A 22,805-nucleotide genomic window follows, 5' to 3' on the forward strand; every position below is an offset into this window, starting at 1 on the left:
TTAAAGAGCTTTTTGTTCCCCTTCTACATAAACCTCGGTCACCGACTCCTCGGTGGAAATGGGTAGAGGCTCTGGCTCTGCCCCGTCAGCCTCTCAGACATTGCTTCCTTATTGCTGCAGCAAGGCTTAAATAGGAGTGTGTCAAGGAGGACCTCCCCAAAATGCCTTTTATAGATCAATCCACAACATATTTTCTGCCTTTTCCAACACATGAGATTAAACAGAAAAAGATAGGTGTTTCTTTAGAACCAGAAGCCGTCTCCAGATCTGAGACATCAACTGACTGGTAACTGCAACTAGGAGACTGGGCTGGAGAAATACTGAGGTGGTACCATCGGCAACAGAATCATGAGATTGGAATTGTTCCTGCAGTTTACTGCTCTGATTGTTTCTTTGTCCTGTTTCCAGATAAAGTTTTCACTTTCTTGATTTCAATATAGTTTAAACTGGGTCTTGCCCTTGTATCTACCACATGATTCCAGGTTTCGGTATTATTTTTTATCCTGCCAGCAGCGTTTTCTATTTTTTCACAAGTAGTACTCAGCCACTGCAAATGTCTTCTGAAAAAGTCTCATCCTTCAGAAGTCCTTCATCACTCACTGCCAGTAAACTGAGAACTAGGGAACCCAGCTCGGCAAATACAGCAACCCTCTATGCTTCAGTACATCTTTGGCTTATAAAACTAAACATCTTTGCTTCCAGAAATAGTCTTCCAAAAGCAGGCATTCCACACCCAGGAACATTTCTGAGATGTGGTGTGTACACCAGGCCGTCCCCCTACCCCACGTTCAGTCCCTCCCTCCTCAACTATCTTATCTTGGAAGACTGTCTCTTGTGGTTCTCCAGAAGAATTTTTTGTTTTTAACAAAGAAACAGCACACAGCAAAGCTTCAAAAGCCTAAGAAAGTGGGAGCATCCATGGCTGTGGATGAGGTAAATGGGCCTTACAAGAATGAAGAATGCTTAGTATCTAAATGCATCCTATACCCGTGGTGGGCATATGCGTATAGGATGGGACATCAAGGCTGAAAATACAGCTTCATCTTTCTCTCCTCAGTTCATATTTCTAAGAGTTTTTATTTGTTCCTGGAGACTTAGTTGGCCAGTAGGTAAAAATGCAGACAGGGAGAAACTCAGAATGTTCTTTAGAGATGAAAAAACGTGAAGGCATTGTAAGACTAGATTTGGGAGAGATAGAAGAAAGAAGGAATGAAGTATGGAAGTGACAGGTCAATTTTTTAAATGAGTTCTGAGGAAAAGAGGCAAACAATTCCTGCATGATTTTAAACTCTGAGGAAGACAGATGGGTAAAGAGAATTTTTAGAAGTTTACTTAGTATTAAATGAAGGATTTCCTTCTCTGCCACCTCTTCAAAAGCCCTCATAAAGACTCAAATTAATATCCAATGCCTTGAAAAATAGAATTTGTGTTTTTTAATGTGACACTGAGCTAGCCTATCGGAACAGGAATAAGAAAGCTATAAATTTGAGCTATATTTGAAGGACTACCAGATGGGAATTTGGATCAATGGTAAAATATTCAACTCTACCTCAGATTAAATCATTACCCTAAAGCAAAGTGACAAATTAATCTTCACCATAACCATCCAGGGGGATGGGTACCAACCTTTCACAAGTTATGTTTCTCTAAGAATTACTTTAAGGCATAAAGAAAATGATTTCTAGGTGGGAATGCAGGGCTCATGATTAGATAAACCAGATTTAGGCAGCATTATATGATTTCACTAAATGGAGGCACTCTCTTGGGGAGTTATAGGCTGAAAAATTATTTAAATCCAGCCTTCGAAGATCACTAGTTGTTCGAGATAATGTTTTTCCTAGTCTGAAAGAGGAGGTCTGTGGTGAATATAATCAGACTGGTTTAAGGTTTCTCTCTCTTTTTACTGGCTATGATTGAAACCAGTGGAGAATGGGATATTATGCTAATGACGCTGAATATCTTTCCATGTGTTTTTTGGCCATTCATATATTTTCTTTGGAGAAATGTCTATTTCTCAAAGCAGAAATGTCCGTTGCCAATTTTTAAATTGGTTACATGCTTTTTTATTACTGACTTGTAAAATAATAAACAGGATGGTATGATAGGAAGATGTATATGTTGTGCAAGGTGAGGATATGCTCAAGGAAAGTTTATATGGAAAGAAGACATTTGAGCACAGACTTGAAAATTGAAGACACAGCCCCTAAACACCTTAAGAAAAGCAAAATGTTGGCCTATTTGAAGGACAAAAATGAGGCCAGTGTGGCAGCTAGTAAGTGCAGGGAAGATTTCTTGTCCAGATCTACTACCAAATAGAAAAAAAAAAAATCAGAGAATTAAAAATGTGTGTGTATGTATATATATATATATATATATATATATATATATATATATATATATATATCTCCAAGAGACTTGAACAGGTACTTCATGAAAGAGGCAATCCAAATGACCAATAAACATGAAAAGCTCTTCAAACTTAAATCCTTCCTTAAAGAAAATGCCCAAATTAAAGCTACCATGAGATACCACTATACTCCTACCAGCAAAACCAATGTTAAAAAGACTGACAATGCCAAGTGATGGCAAGGATATAAACAAACTAGGATTCTCATACACAGCTGGTTAGGTTACCAACTGGTATCACCACTGGCAAATTTGCTTTTCATTACTCACTAAATTTGAACATGGTCACTTCCGGGTATATACATGACATAAATATCCATATCTAAAATCTATATCTATATCTATACATATACATCTTAATAAATATGTACAAGAACATTTATGGCCAAAACTGTAAACAACTCAAATATCTATAAATTTTTCTCTAGAACAGAAAAATGAAATGTGGTATACTCAAAGAGTGCAATACTATATAGTAATAAAAATGAATTCCTGCTACATACAACTGGAGTGAATCTCAGAAACATATTCAATGAAAGAAACCAGATATAAAAAAATACACATTATGTGATTCCATTTACATAAAGTTTTATAACAAATGGAACTAATTTGTCATGTTGAGTTAGGACAGTAGTTAGCTTCGGGTCAAAGGAATATAGTAACTGAGAGGGGCCACGAAGTAGCGGCGTAGCTTCTACGGGGCTGGCAATGGTCTTGTAGAGTCCTGACAACCATGACAGGTAATAAGCAAGGGGAAGAGATTCATCCTTACCCTGAATGTGGTTATACAGTGTATATTTTGAGATAATTTGTGAGTTCATCTATAATTTTGTTTTTTTTATATATGGTATAGTTCAACATAACATATATTTTAAAATATATGTTATGTTACAATGTAAAGAATAGATTTGAGGAAAGAGAGATGATGTTTTGGCCTTGGGTGGACATAGGGCTCTAAAGAAAACTGGACTGATTCCATATATGTTTTAGAGGAAGACTGAGTAGGACTCACTGATACATTGCATACAAGGAATAAGGAAAAGGTAAGAATCAAGACTGACTACTAAATGTTCAGTCTAAGTAACTGGATCAAAGTTGGTGACATTTATGTTTCCAGAAAGACAGAAGGTTGATTGTGTTAGATGTTGCTCATTTATGTTTCCAGAAAGACAGAAGGTTGATTGTGTTAGATGTTGCTCATAACTGAATTTCTGTGACGAGGAGAGAGAAGTTGCCCTTGAATTTAAACACAGAGTCAATGATGACCTGAGAGCAACGTTAGGTTAGTGGTGGAGATGAAATCCTGATCGGAGCATAAGGAAGCGTAATTATGAAGTAAGGAAACAGAGTAAACAATTTTAGGTAAGTCTTTGAGTAGTTCCTTCCCCACCCCTCCACCCCCCCACCCCGCCCAAGAATGGGGAGGAGAGAAACGCAGAGAAAAGAGCAACCTGGAAAGCACTGTGGGATCAGAGCAAGTTATGATATATATTATACAAGTGATTGAGGAGAGGGAGCCTGGTATAAAAAAAATAAACTTAATTTATTTAATAATTTTGGCAGATTAGGCCTTAATCCATTACAACTCACCTTTCCCTCCACCCCTTAAGCCTCCCCCCCACACACACACAAACCAGAAAGCCACTTTCTAAGATATATTAGCTTGTACTACAAATGGTCAAATTTTTCTGTTCTTTAAGTTTTGCTACATTTGGGGGTAGTAGGGAGGGGAGTTTCCATTTTTTCTCTTAATTTCTTTTCCTTTCACAGCTTTATTGATATAATTCACATACGATAAAAGCCACCCACTTAAAGTGTACAGTCATTTCTTTTTATGTGCTGGGTTCCTTAATGATGTTTAAGTGTTGTCTGGTGTTTGTAACATTCAGCATAAAACACGTGTTTCGAAAATAGAACAGATATTTTCCTTCTAAATTTTATTTCAATGATCAATGTTAATATAAAAAATATTTATTGCACAAAACAAGATTAAAAAAACACACAAAGATAAACCATTTCCAATTGCTGATATTCAGGCAAGAACTCATCATAATATGAGCACTGTTTTTTTGTTTGTTTTTCACTTTAGGAATCTTTCCCTTATTCTGTATATCTTCTCTGGATATGGGAGAAAAAACCCCTACTTGTTTCAATCACTATTTGTTATCCTTCCAATTACTTGAGGCAAAAAGCATTCCTAACTAATATAGGATTGGTCTGAGCTATTGATTCTTGCAGAAAATTATGTAGTCATGCCTACAGGTTCACAGACTCCAAACTCAGATGAGCCTGTAGCGCATCTTTAAGGCTATGCTTTTTAAGTATTCTTTCTCCTTCCTTTTGCATCCTTACAGTGATTATTCAAAACCTTTATAAATCTCAGACCATCTTCCTCATTCTCAAAAGATAAACTTTCCTCCTACATGACAAGAAAATCTCCATTACTTCTCATGTCACTACCTAAATTAAAAGCTTATCTAAAGCTGTTCACACTTATTTGCCGCAGTTTCAGACCTTGATTCTATTTTCTGTGTTCTAAATATTAATACTTCTTGCAGGTCTGCTATGAGCCAGTCATAATGTCAGGGCAAAGACAGCATCCCTCTCCTCAAGTAATGGTAAGTACTATTAAGAGACAAATAGGAAACACTATGGAAGCATCTCAGGCACGCCCGAGACTTCAGGCAGGGGATGTCAGGTACTTGGGAGAGATGATGTCTAAGTCAACCTGAAAAATGACAAGTAGGGGTCAACGCCCCTAACTGTGCACCCCAGTCGTCTCTACTCCCTCTACATTCTACTCAACACATTGTATAATAGTTTATTTAATGAACTCCTCTACAAGACAGGAAAATGCATTGAGGGAAAGGTTCATATCTATCTTATTAACTACTATATCCCTAGCATTTAAAAATATTTGCCAAAGGGAAGCATTGAATGAATATTTATAACATTATGAAATAATGGAAATGAGCTTCAGAGTTAGACTGACCTAGGCAGAGTTGATATTCAAAATATGTAACAATCAGGATAGCTATGAATATCCACTGAATATCTGTTGCTCTAGATTTAAATTCTGGCTCAATTTCCTACAAGATTTTTAAATGAAGGCAAGTCAGTTAAATGATCTCAACATCACTTTATCATACATGTTGATGGTAATAACATTTAATTCATAGGATGGATTTAATGATTAAACGAAAAAAACCCATTTCAGTGCCTGGTACACTAAAGACATATAACAAATGTTTGATTTCCTTCCTAAACTGCTTTTAAGTGAGTTATATTTGTAGTTAGATAAGAAAATTAAAATATGCAGAAACCAATGCAAAATGAGAGCATTAATTATTTTGTCTTTCCTTCATGATTTTTCTCAAGTGCTCAACTTAACAAATAGTTTGCTTCTATACTTTAAAATGCATTTATCATAAATCATCTTTCTGATATAACATTGATTGCTCATTCATTTACCTAATTAACAGTGCCTATATGTCAACCTTAGACTATAACAATTCAACAGAAATGTTTTAAGAACCTATTATCTGTGCAGAATTGTAGTTTATCTTTACCATTCAGAAACTATTTTATGTAGGTATCGCTGGGCAGCTTCTAGCTTAAATGCTCCAAGATGCTTAATATTTTCTTTCTTTTGTTGTTTTAATAATGAAGATAACTGATGGATTTCATCCAAAATCAGCAATGAAAGTGGAATGGAAAGAAACATCTTACTGGCATATTTGAAGTCTGGTATCTTTTACAGCAATTATATTTTTCTGCTTTAAAATTTTTCGAGGGAAACATTAATAATTAGAAATCTTGTAATTGTGCTAAATGTCAACTTAAAAACTTAGTAATCTATCTATATGCTTTAGGCCTATATAAGTCTGCGAGTATCCCCAGTTTATTCAGTATACTGAGACTTGTAAGAATAAAACAAATGATCCAACACAGATAATTAAAATTAAGCTCTTCAGACTGCCAAAGGAAACAGTATTATAAACAGATTAGAATTGTATCTGTTGAAAAAGGTGAGTATTAATTTCAGACTGGCTTAGTTATTTCTTTGTACATATGCCCATTCTCAATTGACCTTTATCTAAGCTATATTAGCATGGAAGTCAAATGGTTGATTTGAAGATAAAATTTTGTTTCACTAATGTTGTGGAAGAACAATCTTTAATTAGGTTGACAGTGGTCAACCTTTAAATCACAAGACACAAAAACAGAATCTCAAGCTAATCTATCTAATTAGAGAATTTCAACTTGTTATTCAAAATGGTTTATAACATTGTCATTTATTTTCTTCATTTCAGAAATATGTCGTAATTCTAATAAAGAGTGATAACTTTCTTACTCTGGGTTCTAGTAACTACATAATTATTGTTTCAAGATCACTATACAAATTTTAAGAAAAGGAACCTATTATTGAAGAGTTTTAAAATGAGAATGTGAAAATGGAAGTAACTTTAAATTGCATAATCGAAAACTGAAAGCACACTTTTTCAACATATGACATCTAAATTCACAAAGTAAACATGATACACTGAGAATAGGAGTAAGTTGGAATTCTTATCCTGGAAAGAAACAAACTAAAGGTCTTTCCCAGTTTTCCAATTTTCTTTTTAATTTCTTTAGAGAGGATCTTCTCCTCTTCTGGCCTAGGAGGAAACACTGTACTGCCTGTCTTCCTTTCTGCATGACGAGATTGGGAAAGCAAGGAGGCACATTAGTTTCATAAATGACCTCCAAAAATCTCATATTCATCCTCCATCTTCCACTTAGAGGCTTCAGAGCCTTGCCATGATCTTTCCGGGAAGATTCAGTCCCATCTCCAATGTGGATAACGTCTCCAGCACATTCTGTGCTCAAGTTTCCTGGGCTCCACTTTGACAACACATTCATATCCAGTTTCTCTCAGAATATTTGTAGAAATCCTTTGTCAACTGATGATTCCCCAACCCTTTCCTTTTCTGTGTGTGTCTGTGTATTTTACTTTTTAACTGTAATTTTAATAGAAGAAAAACATGTCTGTAATCCTGAACAGAACTTGACAATTTGCTTTCTTATGTTGTGAATATTTTCCCATGTCATTAAATATCTAAAATATTTAAATATCAGAATAATTTTAGTTTTGAACCTAAATTTTATATTCTTTATTTACTCAATTATGTATTTAGACAGTTCTAATGAAATTCAAAGATCACAATATTGTTCCAATATTGGAGTCACTATATATATATATATATATATATATATATATATATATATATATATACTCACACATATATACATACATATATATATATATTGTTTTGGTATTTTATTAGTAATTGGCTTACAGTCCTTTAGTTACCTACTTTTTTTCCTTTGGTTGCCTACGCTTTCGGTGTCATATTCAAGAAATCATTGCCAAATCCAATGTCATGAAACTTTCTCCCTATTTTTATTCTAAGAGCATTTTAGTTTTAGCCCTTACATTTAGGTCTTTGATTCACTGACTTAATTTTTGTATATGGTGAGGTAAAGATCCAACTTCACTGTTTGCATATGGATATTCGGTTTTCCCTACACCATTTGTTAAAAAGATTGCCCTTTCCCCATTGAATGGCACCTTTCTTGGCCATTTCTTGGCACCTTTGTTGAAAATCACTTGGCCATATATGTGAAGATTTGTTGGGTCCTCTAGGCCCTCTATTCTATTCCATTGTATGCCTTTGTGCCAGTACAATACTGTTTTGATTCTGTAGCTTTGTAATATGTTTTGAGGTCAGCAAATGTGAAGCCTGCAGCTTTATTCCAGCTTTGCTCTTCTTTTTCAAGATTGTTAGGGTTATTCAGGGTCCGTTGAGATTCCATATTAACATGGATATTTTCCATTTTGTTTTTTATAATAGCCATCCTAATGGGTATGGTCAATAATTTTAATCCGAATCATGTATTTCCTTAATGTATTTTTTCTGTTTTTTATTTTATCAGTTAGTGAAGGAGTATGTTAAAAAAAATTCCAGTATTGTGGGTTTGTTTCTTAGTTCTGCCTAGTTTTAGTTCATATATTCTGAAGCTGTTTTATTAGATGCATACATAATTTTTTTTATCCTCTGGTAGAAGTAATACTTTTCTATACGTCTTCTATGTCTCCTGCTAATATGTCAGGCTACTTTCTACTTTAGTTTATTCATGATCAACATCTTCTTATTCTTTGCTATTTTCCACAGATCTCTTATAATCAGCATAGTTATTTTTTTATTTTGCAATAACAATCTTTGTTTGAAGAGTCAATGTATATTCAATATAATACTGATATATTCGGTTTTAAATATATCACCCTGCATTGTGTGAAGTAATAAAATGAATGTCAATTAAGTCTGTTTTTCCTAAAAATGTTTATTAAAACATCATTAGAAGGTCTAATATTATTCTTGATTGACAACATTATACATTAAAATCAATATTTAAATATGTTATAACTTTTCAGCAAAAAGGAAACTTGGAACTGATATAATCTAGGTTGTAGAGGGGAAAAGTATACTTTCACTAACTCAACTAAAGGAATGTTTCATAAACACCTCATATAAATATGTGCTATAACTTATAGTTGACAATTTCCTTATTCTATATTATTTCTCATCTGAAAAGAAGTGAATAAACCTCTCATTTTTTGTAAAGATGAAAGTCATTTATAAAATTTTAAAGGTTTTTGTTGTTGCTTTAGTCTTAGAAAGCAAGAATTATGTATATTTTGGTAATTCGCTTAATATCAAGACGCACAAAAGTTTTCCCTAGGCGTTTTCCTCAACCCAAGCTATTATTTTTCCTCCTAAATCAAAGATACCCATATGTATATTTTTTAAGTGAGTTTGCTGTGCCTAGAAAATCACAGCTGTCCTCTGCCTTGCTGTAGAAACAACTTTTCATTCTTTTAAATTTTCTGTACTAATAATGTTTCATACCTTTACAAAATATATTGACCAAAACAATATTCAAATTAGTGAATAAAATACTTAATGTCAAAAATAATTACATTTTTAATGAATGTAAATGTTATTAATATAAATATATTTCTGTTGCTAAAAAATTCCCAGGTTAAAACACAAGATTTGGTGTAAATCTGGTCATTTCATTTCCACTTGCCATCTTAAACAGTATTAAAAATCAAAACTAAAAAACAATAAAAGTAAAAGATAACCTGGCTTCTAAACTTCTTAGTTTTCAGCAATCAATTCAGTTACTATGTTTAATATATCAATGATTTCCTCAATGTACTGTTAAGTGTTTCCAGGTAGTTTTGCCTTATCTCTGATCATTAAACTTATTTGTCCTCTAACACAGGTATTTATTTGCACCATAGTAACTCATTTCAGATAATAAATATATCAAACTGTCTTATCAGAGAAATAAAAGAAACACTCTTCAAACTGAAAATTTGGATTATTCTAGAAAAAGGACTGATGGGATGAGATAAGGTAAGAACTTCTCTTAAGACTTCTGCCATTGATATACAGGTAGCAATACAATTCACAATGAATATTTAGAACTGAGAATTTGATGCTAGTTTAAGGTGATCTTTGGAAAAAAGAACTTTATATTCCAGGCACAAAGGGAACATACAGCTTTGACTTCCACTAGGAAACACTTGGTGTGGAAATAGTGATAATACCTTTCTAGCACATAGTCCAAAAAAAAAAAAACACGACTCAATTTATTCTGATGGTGTCTATTATCTGAAGATATAGGGTTTTCTTCTAAATATGATGTCATTTTAGGACAAATAAGTGAGAAGTCAAGCCATTAATTCTCAAACGGATGGAGAATTTTGGGGGAGGGATCCACCAATTTCTCTGAGAATTTTTATATTTGTAAAAAGTGCCAATAATAATGTAAAAATTATAAAATAATGAGGGTCAACTGAATGAAAACTTTATAAATGAGTAAAGATATCCAATTTCAGTGCCTAAGTTAGCAGTGTTTATAGGAGCTGGTGGAGAAGTAGGCTGGGCTAGATTAAGAATGGCCTTTTTAAAACCTGCTAAGGAGTCATTTCAGGAGCTTAAGAGGAGAAATGTAATGGTAAGATTTACATTTTTTAAAGATCATTTAGATATCCCTATAAATGATAAGTTGAATGCCAAAAAAAATAAAGAAAAGGAGAAAACTAATTAGAGGAAACTATTAAATAGTACAGATAAGAAATTGTGGCGCTATAGGGACTATGAAACTGGACTGGAAAAATATTTAAGGGGTAGTAATCCATACAACAGGTGAACAGGTTGGCTATGGCGTGAAAAGGAGGAGGTTATTCAAACCAAAAGGGACTGATTGATAAAATGATTGTCAAGAAAAAAATGATTAAGCAAATACTATCAGTGAATTAAAAAAAAAGTTTGTTTTGGTTTTGGACTTTTAAGAATCAATTTAACGATATTGTGAGTTGTGCAATGGGTATGAAAATTTTCCCTCTCCTTTGCTACATGATCTATTTGAAAAATCCAGTTTAATTTCTTTCCATAGATCTTACTGAAGTTTAATGTCATCTTTTAATTATCATTTATTTGGTAGCTTTATAAAATGTCTTTCCTCTGAAGAGCTAACTTTGTCTTCATGGTTTCTACAATGTACAGTAAAGTCTCAGAATTATTTCTTCATCTCATTTTAAATGGGAAAGTTTATTTTTTTCATAGACACATATAAAAACTGTCACCAAAAAATTAACGGGGGGGAATTTCTTGTCATGTTGTTAAATTTCACTTAGGTATTTGCGAAATGTGACTGATTTCTCTGTAATAGATTTTACTTCCTTATACATTAAAAAGCCATTGCCTGTTTCATGGCAGTGCCTGAAACTGTGTCTGGCACATGGCAGGTGCTAAATAAATATTTGTTAAATTTTGAATAAATTATTTCATATCTCAAATAGCAAAGGTATAATAACTGTCAGACCTCAGAGGAGAGTTGTTCTTACTTCAAATAAGAAGTATAGTGTTTCCTCTACTGGATCTTCTGTCTCTGTGCAATCTATCAACCCCATCCTGGATTCTCTGTTGCTATTCTCCTATTTCTTCTCCCTACTCTTCATATCAAGGGCTCTCTAGGACTACTAATTTTTTTCTTTACCTACATGTTTCCAAAAGAAACATGTAGTTTTTGCATCTAGTTACTGTGCATACAATTATGACACTCATGTTTTGTTTTTTTTAATGAAAGCTCTGTCAGGAGCTAATTCCTACTAAATGACTACAAAGCACTTCAAGTCAAAAAGTTATTATGAAGTAGATTATATGCTCAGGACAAAGCTAGCTGCTAGAGACAATTATATATATATATATATATATATATATATATATATATATATATATATATATTTAAAGTGAAATGTAAATGCAGTAAGTAATTTGATATCCACTATCATCTATCCATTTAAAAAGCACAGGAAGAAGCTCTCCTTTCTAGTTAGGAACTTGGAATCATTCCTTTTCTCTTTGAATTGATAGTTTTACCTTACTTTCCCACATAATTTATCCCAACATATTTTAGTGATTGAAAATATTTTCAATTGATCAGCCTATCACATTTCCCTGCAACAGAAACTATATTTTAAAGTTCTTGAGAACATAAGTTCTAAAAAAATTTTCCTTAGTGTTATCATTAAGAACCGTATGATCAATTAACAAACATATTGCAAAGTATGATCATTTTAAAATATCAAAAACCAGCTTTTATTGGAAATACATCACATAAAGAAATGGATAGGGCCTTCTCCATCTCCCCATCGCCATTTAGGTCATGCATCCAGATGAGTATTATTGTTAGGAAAAAATAGAGTTCAGGTTAATTCTATTCTTATATTTTATATTTTTTCATTCCAAATATTTGGGAAAGAAAGGATTTCTGATTATACCAATAATCATTCGTTTCAACTACTAAGCTGTGTGCCAAAAATCACGTAAGGGTATATCATCAAAAATGATTTTTTAATTATCAGGTGATAACTCAATTGAGTTCTGAAGTATTTTTGAAAGCCATTGGAAATTTCCATTCTTGCAAAAAATTTAGCCACCCAGTCGTTAGAATCATTCACTTCCTAAACAAGATTTAGGTCAATTAAAAGTATTGCTTTATTTGTCGAGTGAAAGAGAGACAATTACCAAAGAGGAAAGAGAAGTGTCTGGTTCAGGAACATGCTGAGATCAATTTTAGCAAAAACATGTAAGTTGACAAGCTAAGAATTAATGTCCTTAAACTATCCTTTGCATAATTCCCTGAAAGCCTTCATGTACCTTCCAAGGTTAAGGGTTGGGAACATGTTGCCCGGACTGAAGACTGCAGCTTCAGGATACACACACTGTAACAAATGTCATGAACTTTGACTAAGTAGTTCACAACCTTCTGTGTATGTGTGGGTTTTGAAGGGGTGAGGAGGTGTGGTGACATATGGGAGGAAAGAGGGAAGACAGACTGCATGCCCAGATACCAGGTTTTTCATTTTTGGTATTTTTTAATCCACTCTATATTTCTGCCACTAAAACCATTTCCTTACTCTAAAGCTCTAACTTGGACATGTGATATATGGGGGAGAACAGAGGAAGAGTGCTCTTAAAACAATATTAATGAAATGACATTGAAGCTGATATTCATATGAAAAGACACTGCCATTTCACCTTCAAGATTTTGACATGTTAAGTCTGTTCTACTGACACTGAAGAGCCACACCAAGTAAGGGTCTACCACAGAGACAGTGCTCACAACATACAGGACAAAGAAACAGAAAACATGGTCCCCAGCCAGAAATTCACTTTAAAATGTTTCCTCAAAAGGTGCATTGTTCCTGTTTCCTCTAACTGTATATATTCACCACAGATGAGAAATACATGGCTCCCATTAAAAAAACAAACCACTTTTATCATTTTTTTACATGCTGCCTAATTAAAAATAAGATTTGAAGCAGCTCTAAAAATTCATTAATGCCTAAAAATAAGAGTAGCAGGCTAAGGCAGTCAGGAGTTGTGCCAAGGCCCATACTCTTTATTCAGATATTGCTTTGAAATGCATCCTACCTAGGATAAAGGGAACGCAGCTGAAGCCAGTATAATTTCTTCAGGAGCCCTGTCCCTGACGGAAAACATCAGGACCTTGGTGAGCGGATAGATGGAGGTGGGAACCAGAAGGGGAGAATCTCTTGTAGTACCTGTTTATTTTTTTATTTACAACCTGTAAACAGGACACCTAAAAAAGTGCCTCGTGTCAAGAGTGCCTTATTCAATCCAAATGGCCATTCTGTAACAAGTATATATTTTTAAAGTGGTGAACTATTTCAAAAATTTCAAAGTGCAATTGTAGTTATACGAACGTAATAATGGTTTATAAATTTTTCCCAAACTTGGCCTGGGATAAAATTTTTTGGATGATTGTAATTCACAACTTCCTCTTGGGATGAAATGAACATTCCTGAAAATATGCCTAAGCAGTAGTCCAATAAACTTTAATGCAATTAAGACTTGCTCTGTGAAACCATTCACTCACCTAAGCAACTGACTATATTATTAAGAGTCTTAGTGACCCCAAAATTCTTTTATTTATTTTATCTAGGTTAATGATCATTATCGAACCATTTTCTTTTCCCATATGTCCCTATCAAGAGTCTATCTTTTAATTTACTTACCACAGGCCTTTTCCTTTGTAGCAAGATTGTAATAAAATTTTAACAAATGCTTGCTTATAAGGACACTGTGACAAGGGTTCTTTAATAATTTACTAAAATTAAAGTAGATGCACATAAGTGGATAGAAAGTAACCATTTGCCACTTAACGTAATAAATATCTGGAATATATTTTGTCATAACCAAGCAGGGGTACCACTACCCCCTTTCCCCAAAAAATTTAAGATGTTTTACTTGACTAAATTGATAGGCTTATTATGCATGCTGGACAAGCAAACAATTTTGTTAGTAAGACCCATTTTTTCATAATTACATAGTGTAGTTTAAAACAAAAATAGACTCAACAAACTTTAAGAGGCTCATGCTCTACCAACAGAGTTAGCCGGGCGCCGCTATCACAGATAAACTTTAAAATGCTGAGCTGGGTCATTTTCTCCTTATTTACACAGAGAGAAAAGATAAAAATGAATTTCCCTTCTTTTTCAACAAGTCTCAAATTGTTAATGAACGTTCAAAAAAAGAAAACATTTCTGCATCTACAAATTAGAAACCAAATTATTTTATTTCTGATGATTTTGGGTACCTCAACCGATTTTAACGTTCTTCAAAACGCTTCTAGCCAAAACACACCGCTTGGTGGTTTGCTTTTAATTCCACACTTCCTGAACGGCTATGGTTGAACTTCAGGAATTAACCAGGAGGAATCAACCACGTTTACTTTTAAATTTGCAAAGCGTATTGAGGAGGCAAACAGTGATTCTTGTCCAAATATTCGAAACCTGGCTCTTTTCCATGCCCTAGCCCGATAAGTTGAAGCGAATGGATCTTTCAAAATGATTACATTTAGATTTTTAAACACTTATAAAATATCAAGTTGTGGTCTTCGTTCATAACAACTGTGAATTTTCACTTATACCTAACCCAAAAGAGGTTTAACAACAATAAAAACATAATTTAAAATAAACCCTAGAGTTGAATCCATCCTTTGATGAGCTGACAGTTGGGCTGATGAATTAAAACGCGATACAAAAACATCTTCTAAAAGAACAGCAACTTAAAGTAATATTTAAGCTCTCAGTTGACAACACACTACGTAAGCGGGTGGCCAAGAGCGTCATTGTCAATTGACGGTTAATGAGGATAAATTGCCTATAATTACGTTTCATGGTTTATTCGTTTAACTAGAAATAGCCCTAGAGCTTGAGGGATTCCATCTAGCTGCGACCCCCAAAGATGGTAACGAATTCAACCATTCTAACTCCACAACTCAAGAACGTCATCTACAAAAAACAGGAGTGGGAGCAATTCGAGAGCAGCCGGTCACAATACCCAAATCACGAAGCTTTGCTGTAAATTCAATAAATTGCACATTTTTAAGAAGAGCAGTGTACTGAATAACTATGGGACCTAGAGCAATATGCCAAGATTGTTGCAAATGACCGCCTGAGTTCGAACAAGCGCCCAAAAAACAAAGTTTAAACGGCTCGCCCCCATGCACCGCCCTCGCACGCGCGCATCGTTACAGATTTCCCAGTTCCTAGCCACAGTGAGGCGACAACGCTGTAAACCCGTAAGGGCGCTAAGCGCGTCAAAGTCGCACCACACTCGCTCGGGAACCTTCAAGTAAACGCTGAGTAAAAATGACGCGCTAGACAACAGCCGTGAGAGACCATCAACCCAATCATCGCGGCGGCTGACTACGCTCTTACCCAATTCGGGTTCCGCCTCCGCCTCTGCGCGTCGCCGCGGCCCCGCCCCACCCCGCCGCGGAGACTCATGGGACACGTAGTGCGCCGCGCCCACCTTCTTCCCATCCTCCTCAAATCATCTGTTCCCTCCCAGCTCCCTTGGGCCTGACTTCCGGTTTGCGTGCGTGTCCCTGCCGCCGAGCCTGCGAACAACGGCAGCCCCTTTTCCGGCTGTGTGCTGCTCTTCCACCCTTCCAGCCCCCCTCAGCAGCATTTCCCCTCCGCGGTGCGTGACGCGGCCGCGGGCCAGTGCGTGTGCTGAGGAAGCCAGCGCCAGCCGGCCTGGGTCTCGCGCGCGCACGTATTGCTGGGTAACGGGCCTTCTCCTGGCGCCGCTTGGCCCCTCGGATCTCCGTCTGCCACGCCTTCCAGAATCTCCGGGGCCCCAGCCAACCCGCAGGGCTGCGCCGTTCTTGGCGTAGCCGAGGCAAAAGAAATGGGAGTCTCTCCGCGGTTTACTCGGAGCGGCGGCCTCAGCTGGGGAAGCGACGGTGTCTTCGAGGAAACCGGAAGCCCGTCGTGACCCCTGGCGACCCGGTTTGTTTTCGGTCCGTTTCCAATCACTGGGGAATCGAAACTCGGCGGCCGTACGTAGCCTGTCTTCGGGGTGAGTGACTCGTTTTGGCCGGGTTAGGGGCGCGGGCAGTGCCAGGACCAACCGCTGCTACTGTTGCTGTTCCGAAGAGACACGTCCTTTTCTCTCTCAATCCCGGGCCCCTTCTGACTTGGGAGCGGCCCACTCCGGGCATCCCGTATCCTTGTCACTCTTGCACTCTAGCTGTTGCAAGTCATTCTTGTTCCCTTCGCTTCTCATTATTTTGGTTTTTTCTTTTCCATACTCTGATTTACTGGGGCGCCTTCAGTTTTATACATTCATTGAGATTACATTTAGATCTGAAACGAAAGAGGGACGTGTGGCTAGCACGGTACTGCCTGGGGCATCCGAGCAATGGACACACACCCCTTGTACATTATCGAGGGCTAACAGTAGGTATTCGTCGTTTCTCCAGTGTCTAACCTGTGTATTCAATATGGTTTTCGATAAAAATGAGATAAAATATTCAACGAAAACCAATACAAATGAAAACATAAATTGCTCCAGGATGTGTTGTTGGAAATACCCTATGATAAGACAATGACATGTATTATGACTGAAATTGACCCTTGCCTCTTAAACATGGAAGAGTCTTTCTTTTTTATTGTTGTAATTTTAAATTGGATTGAGCAAAATCTCATGGTATAATTTAAATTCCGGTTCTCTAAACATGCCATATCTAATTTCCGAACCTGTTTTGATTACTCACTACATCATTTGCAAATTAGTAATTGTGCATCCTTTGCAGGGTTATTACCAAATTTGATGTGGTATTGTTTTTAAAATGGGAAGTGGTATATGAATGTAAGGTTTCAATATTAAAAAGACAGTATACTGTAATGGGAAACGTACCGGATTAAGTCAGAACATTATTAACTCAGGATCTGAGTGCTGAGTTTTCTACTTATTCGTTTGACACTAAGATTAAATTTCTTAATTTTCCCTATCTCTAAAATTGTAGTAAGGCTTACTCTCCAAGGTACCAAAGCATAGTTCCTGTGTTTTGCTGGCTCTGGAGTCAGCTGGCTGATTTTCATTTCTGATTCCCCTACTTTTTAGTGTTTGTCTGTCTTAGTTGCTCCATCTGCGATATGTAAAGAACAAATGAAACAGTTCCCCTAAAGGCAAAGCATATTGCCTAACATACCATAAGTACTCGGTAAATATTAATTACAAACACAGAACATTGTCACAATTATTAAATAAAATGTTACAAAATTTTTCATAATCCATGAAATAACAAGAGTCAATGTAACCTTTTTTCTTTCTTGTGGTACTAATATTCCGGATTAATTAGTATCTTTTCACTATTAGACAATTACTGTTAATAATAGTAAATTAAGTGTATGTAAGTGCTCAGTTGCATTGAGATGTATTACTTTATGGAAGGAATGAGAAGTAGCAGACTGCTCTTCAAACTATAGTAACCCAGAAAGAGTCTTATGATTCCTTGGCCATACAAACTGATTTCTGGACTAATGCAGTTAGTAACTCAATAAGGGTCACAAAAATGAAAATTAATTTTTTTCATACTGTACATTTGGTGCAAAGTACATTTTGGGGCACTCACTTGACTTATGGGGCATTTGAGTGTTGAGGTATGTAGACTGAGTGAGAGTATCTTGAAAAGAGGCTCTTGATGATCCCTTCTTTATAAAGTAGTTAGGTCATAATTATTTCATTAAAAATAGATAAAGAGAAGTAACTGTTGATCTGTTTGCCTCCATAAAACTTCACTCTTGCTCCATAGTATCTTGACTGATCTTATGAAGTAGAGATATTCTAACTTTGCAGAGGTAGAAAGATGACAGAAATTCTAAGAGTCAGTTCAAGAGGCAATGTAGAATAGAGGAAAGGGGGTACTAAATAGGCCTGGATTTACATCCTTCCTCTGTCACATAGCCAGTGTGATTATAGGCAAATTTACCTCACCTCTTTCAGCCTCAGTTTTCTCATCTGTGGTGGTGATAATGCTTTTCTAGCCAAGTTTGGTGGGGACTTGAAGTAATGTGGGGACTTCAAGCACTACATACCTTTTACTCCGTTCCTGCCAAAAATGTGAATTCTCTTCTACCTCTTTAGTTTGCCTTTCCACGTTAAGATTAAAATGTTGTTTTCACAATTCTGGAAAGTGGTATCTTAGTGATATCAACCCTATCATTTTATTGGTGGGAAAATTTAGATCTGGACAGGTAAACTAATCAATAATCAAGGTGTCAGATTATGTATTAAAATCTGGATTTCTGAATCTCGGGCCCAGGGTTCTTTCTACCACTGAGCTCTTCCTTGTCCAGATTCTTTTGGAGAGAATCAGAATGCATGTTATGTTGCCTCTCAGAAATGTTGTATTAAGAGCACAAATTTGGAAGACAGCTTATCTGGGTTCACATCCCAGCTTTGCCACTGATTACTTATGTAGCTATAAGTAAGGTATTCAATTTTTCTAAGACTGTTTATAAGTTAGGATAATAGTACCTACCTAAGAAATAGAAAAATATATGTGGAAGCACTGTGCCTGGCATACGGTAAATGATCAGTAAATGGTAGATATTATGATGATGAAATATGACAAGATAATATGTTTTTCCTAGAAAAAAAGACCACCAGCCTGGTGTCAGAAGATACTTGTTATTTATAACAAGTCCCTTTCCACCAGGACTTGGTTTACGTTAATGAGATGAGTCTTGGACAGCACCTAAGAGTGGTGGCTGTGGGGGTGGCCGGTTAGCTTAGTTGCTTAGAGTGTGGTGCTGATAACACCAAGGTTGCCGGTTCCATCCCCACATGGGCCACTGTGAGCTGTGCTGTCCTTAAAAAAGGGAGAGGGGGGCAGAATGGTGGCTGGTTCCCAGGGGAACCCACCATATGATTAGAGGGTTGGAACTTTCAGTCCCATAAACCTGGGGGTAGTGGCGAGGGGCAGGAGGTTGAATCAGTTGCCAATGATTTCATCACTTATGCCTATGTAATGAAACCTCCATAAAAACCCAAACAAGTAGAGGGTTCAGAGAGTTTCCAGGTTGGTAAACCAGATGCTTCCCTTGCCACTGTGCTGTCCCCAAACTCCAGGAGGAGAGAAGCTCCTTTTTTCAGGGTCTTGCCTTTGTATCTCTTACAAAGGCAAGACTGTTGATTCATATCCTTTAATTTTAGGACAGATAAGCAATTTCCATGCTGCTTTCCAGTGCATTCCAAGTCATGTTTATAGTATACAAGGTTATTGTGAGTATATCTAGGATAATGGTATATAAAACTTGAAAAAGGTTTTCTATGCAAATAATGTTTTGTTACATTTAGAAAGAAACCATGATATGCAGCTTTATAGTGATTTATAAATAGGCGACAGATATAAATATGTAAGCAGCCTGACTACTCATTTTGTCCTAAAAATGACCAGTCATTACCTATAAAATGTGACATTATTATATCAGTATGCCTCTTTCCATCTAAGGTACTAAAAAACCTTCCATGGGGTTCCTAGTTTTGTGGTTCTTGACGAATTTAAGAGTATAAAAGATTCATTGGGGAGAGAAAAATACTAATAGTCAGGTTCGGAAATCTAGGTGCTTGTGCTTACTAATTATCTGGTCTTGGCTAAGCTTCATAACCTTTTCAGGTCCGTTTTCTCACCAGTGGAATGGGTGTAGTAAGAATTTCTACTTCACAGGGTAGTCATGAAAATCAAATGGGATAGTATTTATAAAGTACTTAGCACAATACTAAGTAATACATTTGGTTGTGAATATATTTTACAACTGTTGTGTAAGTATTCTCCTGTTTTTGAATCATGTCCAGGTCTGTCTTAAATTCCATAGGACTGAATTCTGCAGTTGTCTCTTTATCATAAAGGACCATCTCAGTTTGTTTCCATTCTGTTTTTCCAATTTTATCTCTTGCTATTCCCTTTCTCATCCTCTCTGCCCACAGTCTTTCAGGCCTTTGAACTTGTTTCCCCTGTTGGAAGTTAGCAAAGTTAAGGTTAAGTACAATAAGTACAGTGAAAATAACCACCGTCTTCACCTAAAGACTACATCATTAGAGTCATTTGATCTTTTGTGGTACCTTTAAAAACCACTCTTCTTCTCTATCCCTTAATCCCCACAAGCATTCTGCATTGTTTCAAATATATTACTTACCTTGAAGTGCACAAACTGTGCGGCATCTGTTTTGACTGTGTAGAGCAGTTTACGCTTATTTCTTCTTTTTCAGCTGTCTTTAGGGAAAAAAAATTATTCCACTTGAATAAATCCTGCCCATTTAGTTGGATGTTAAGATATTGTAAGTCGGATGTAGAAGACAGGCACAGTTTTACCTCCTGTTAAAGTAGACGGCATCCTACCACTCAACTAGCTGTCTACTCTTATTTGTTCAGCCTTCAAGATGTTATGTGTGTGTGAGTCTTACATTTAGATACATACGAGGTCAGACAATTAAGTTCGGAAACTTATCCTAGAAAATGCTACATACCTCACTGCTGAATATCACTATCGTCACCTTCGAAATACTCCCCTTGGGAAGCTATGCACCGACACCCAGTCCACCTTTCAAAGCAATTTTGGAACTCATTCTGGAATGGCCATCAGAGTTGTCGTATTACCCTTGATGTCCTGAATGTCATCAAAACGTATTCCTTTCAATATTTCCTTTATCTTCAAATAAAGAAAGAAGTCATTGAGGGCCAGCTCAGGTGAGTAGGGAGGGTGTTCCAATAAAGTTATTTGTTTACTGGCTAAAAACTCTGTCACAGACAGGGCCGTGTGAACTGTTGTGAACTGTGTCACATTGTTGTGATGCAAGAGCCATGAAATCTTGGTGAAAAGTTCGGGTCGTTTTTGTCTAACTTTTTCACACAACCTTTTTAGCACTTCCAAATAGTAAACTTGGTTAACTGCTTGTGCAGTTGGTACAGATTCGTGAATAATCCTGCTGAGATCAGAAAACGTTTGCAACATCATTGCAACAAGTTCTCAAACCTAATTGTCAGACCTCGTATACATACTTGCAATTTGCAATATGGGAATAACCTATATTTTTCTTTTTGGAAAGGAAATGTGAGGATTTCAATCAGCAGCAGCATGACTGGAATGATGTTTGCTGTTATTTTGGATTACCGTTGAATCCAGAGAGGAAAAAGTAAACCCCTTTAGAGGAAAAAATGTTAAACTCTTTTTCCATCATAGGAGAAAGTGCAACTTGGACCAGAAGCAGCAGAAATTACTTACGGTTCTGAGGATCTGCCATTTTGGGGGGATATTAGGTAGCCTTGTCCTTTCTTGTTTTTGGCCTTTGTTGGCAAACTGGTCAAGTTTCTTGCTTAAGAGTAGGAGTTGTATGTGGTTAGAAATTTTTAAATTGCTGTTGGTGAAGATTGACTGAATGGCAGGTTTCACCTACTCAGACTTGTAGTATACACATTTATTTTTGCCTGCCTTTCCTATAAACCTAAATATAAAGAAATCTCTAGACACTCCAAAGTCTGACTTGAGTTGAAACAATTCTGATTTTCGTTATAAAATCAGAAAAGCAAAAAATACAGTGATAGAAGACCAGACCCAGAAAAACACAAACAACGTGTTCCTTTAGTACTCATGTTGTCTGAAATAAAGCAAAATAAACTTCACAGTCATTGATTGATACAGAGAGGAAGATCAGAAATTTTGGAGAAAAGCAGGCATAGTGAAACATGGATTCCATAGTTTAATCACCTGTGTTTACCTGTCAATTCGCCAGTTACTATGTTGTTACTAAGGACAACCTCAGTTTCTCATCCATAATACTCTTAGAACAGTGACTGACACTAGTAATCCATCAAATGTTATTTCAAACAAGAGATGGTAAATAAACACAATTTTCAGGAATTATTTATTACTAATCTAAGATACATGAAATTCAATTCATAGTCTTCATTTAGAATACTACATTTGGTATTTTATTTTAAACTAAAAAATACTTTAAAGGATTTTTTTAGGTTCTCTTACGACCTGCAATCTCTTTTACCCTGTCTTTCCCATGAGGTCTTAAAAGGCTTCAGCCACTATTTTCTCTTTCCATGGTGTTTTTCAGGAACACAACTCTCAGATGGGGAAGTAATGCTGAACCTTAAAACAAAAGTAGATGTACAAAGCAAGTATATATTTCACTAATGAAGTAATTGGCTTCTCTTAGGTTTTGGACTCGGAGTTTGATTTGAATCCTACTCTATCCATTCTTCATTCAATAACCAATGTATATTGAGCATCTTCCACACAATGATGAAGAAAACATATATAACCTCTGCCCTCACAGAGCTAACATTGTTCTAGCTTTAACTTGGGCAAGTTACTTTACCCTTTCAATCCCAATCAAACGTAGATGATGCCTATTTCATTGTGTGGATGAATTTAAATGAGATAATATTAAAAG

At 36.0% G+C, this 22,805-nt stretch overlaps 2 protein-coding genes and 1 pseudogene across 3 annotated transcripts in view; 1 reads left to right on the top strand and 2 right to left on the bottom strand.

Annotated features, from left to right (window-relative positions):
* Nucleotides 1-15,874, bottom strand: LOC117037066 (SIN3-HDAC complex-associated factor-like; annotated as a pseudogene).
* ZCWPW2 (zinc finger CW-type and PWWP domain containing 2) overlaps nucleotides 1-22,805 on the bottom strand; it is a 122,208-nt gene that overhangs the window by 99,378 nt on the left and 25 nt on the right. Inside the window, exon 2 of the mRNA XM_033131767.1 lies at nucleotides 21,626-21,716. Coding sequence (XP_032987658.1) covers nucleotides 21,626-21,716 — 91 coding nt within the window. The remainder of the gene's footprint in view (nucleotides 1-21,625; nucleotides 21,717-22,805) is intronic.
* Nucleotides 15,862-22,805, top strand: part of AZI2 (5-azacytidine induced 2) — a 25,437-nt gene continuing 18,493 nt past the window's right edge. The window contains exon 1 of one of the 2 annotated variants that reach the window (XM_033131951.1): nucleotides 15,862-16,415. The gene's annotated coding sequence lies outside the window, so the exon portion shown is untranslated. Of the gene's footprint in view, nucleotides 16,416-21,528; nucleotides 21,661-22,805 lie in introns of those variants that run through there. The other variant, XM_033131952.1, reaches the window with a different exon arrangement.

The sequence above is a fragment of the Rhinolophus ferrumequinum genome, chromosome 17 (assembly GCF_004115265.2).
Source record: "Rhinolophus ferrumequinum isolate MPI-CBG mRhiFer1 chromosome 17, mRhiFer1_v1.p, whole genome shotgun sequence".
NCBI classification, from domain to species: domain Eukaryota; kingdom Metazoa; phylum Chordata; class Mammalia; order Chiroptera; family Rhinolophidae; genus Rhinolophus; species Rhinolophus ferrumequinum.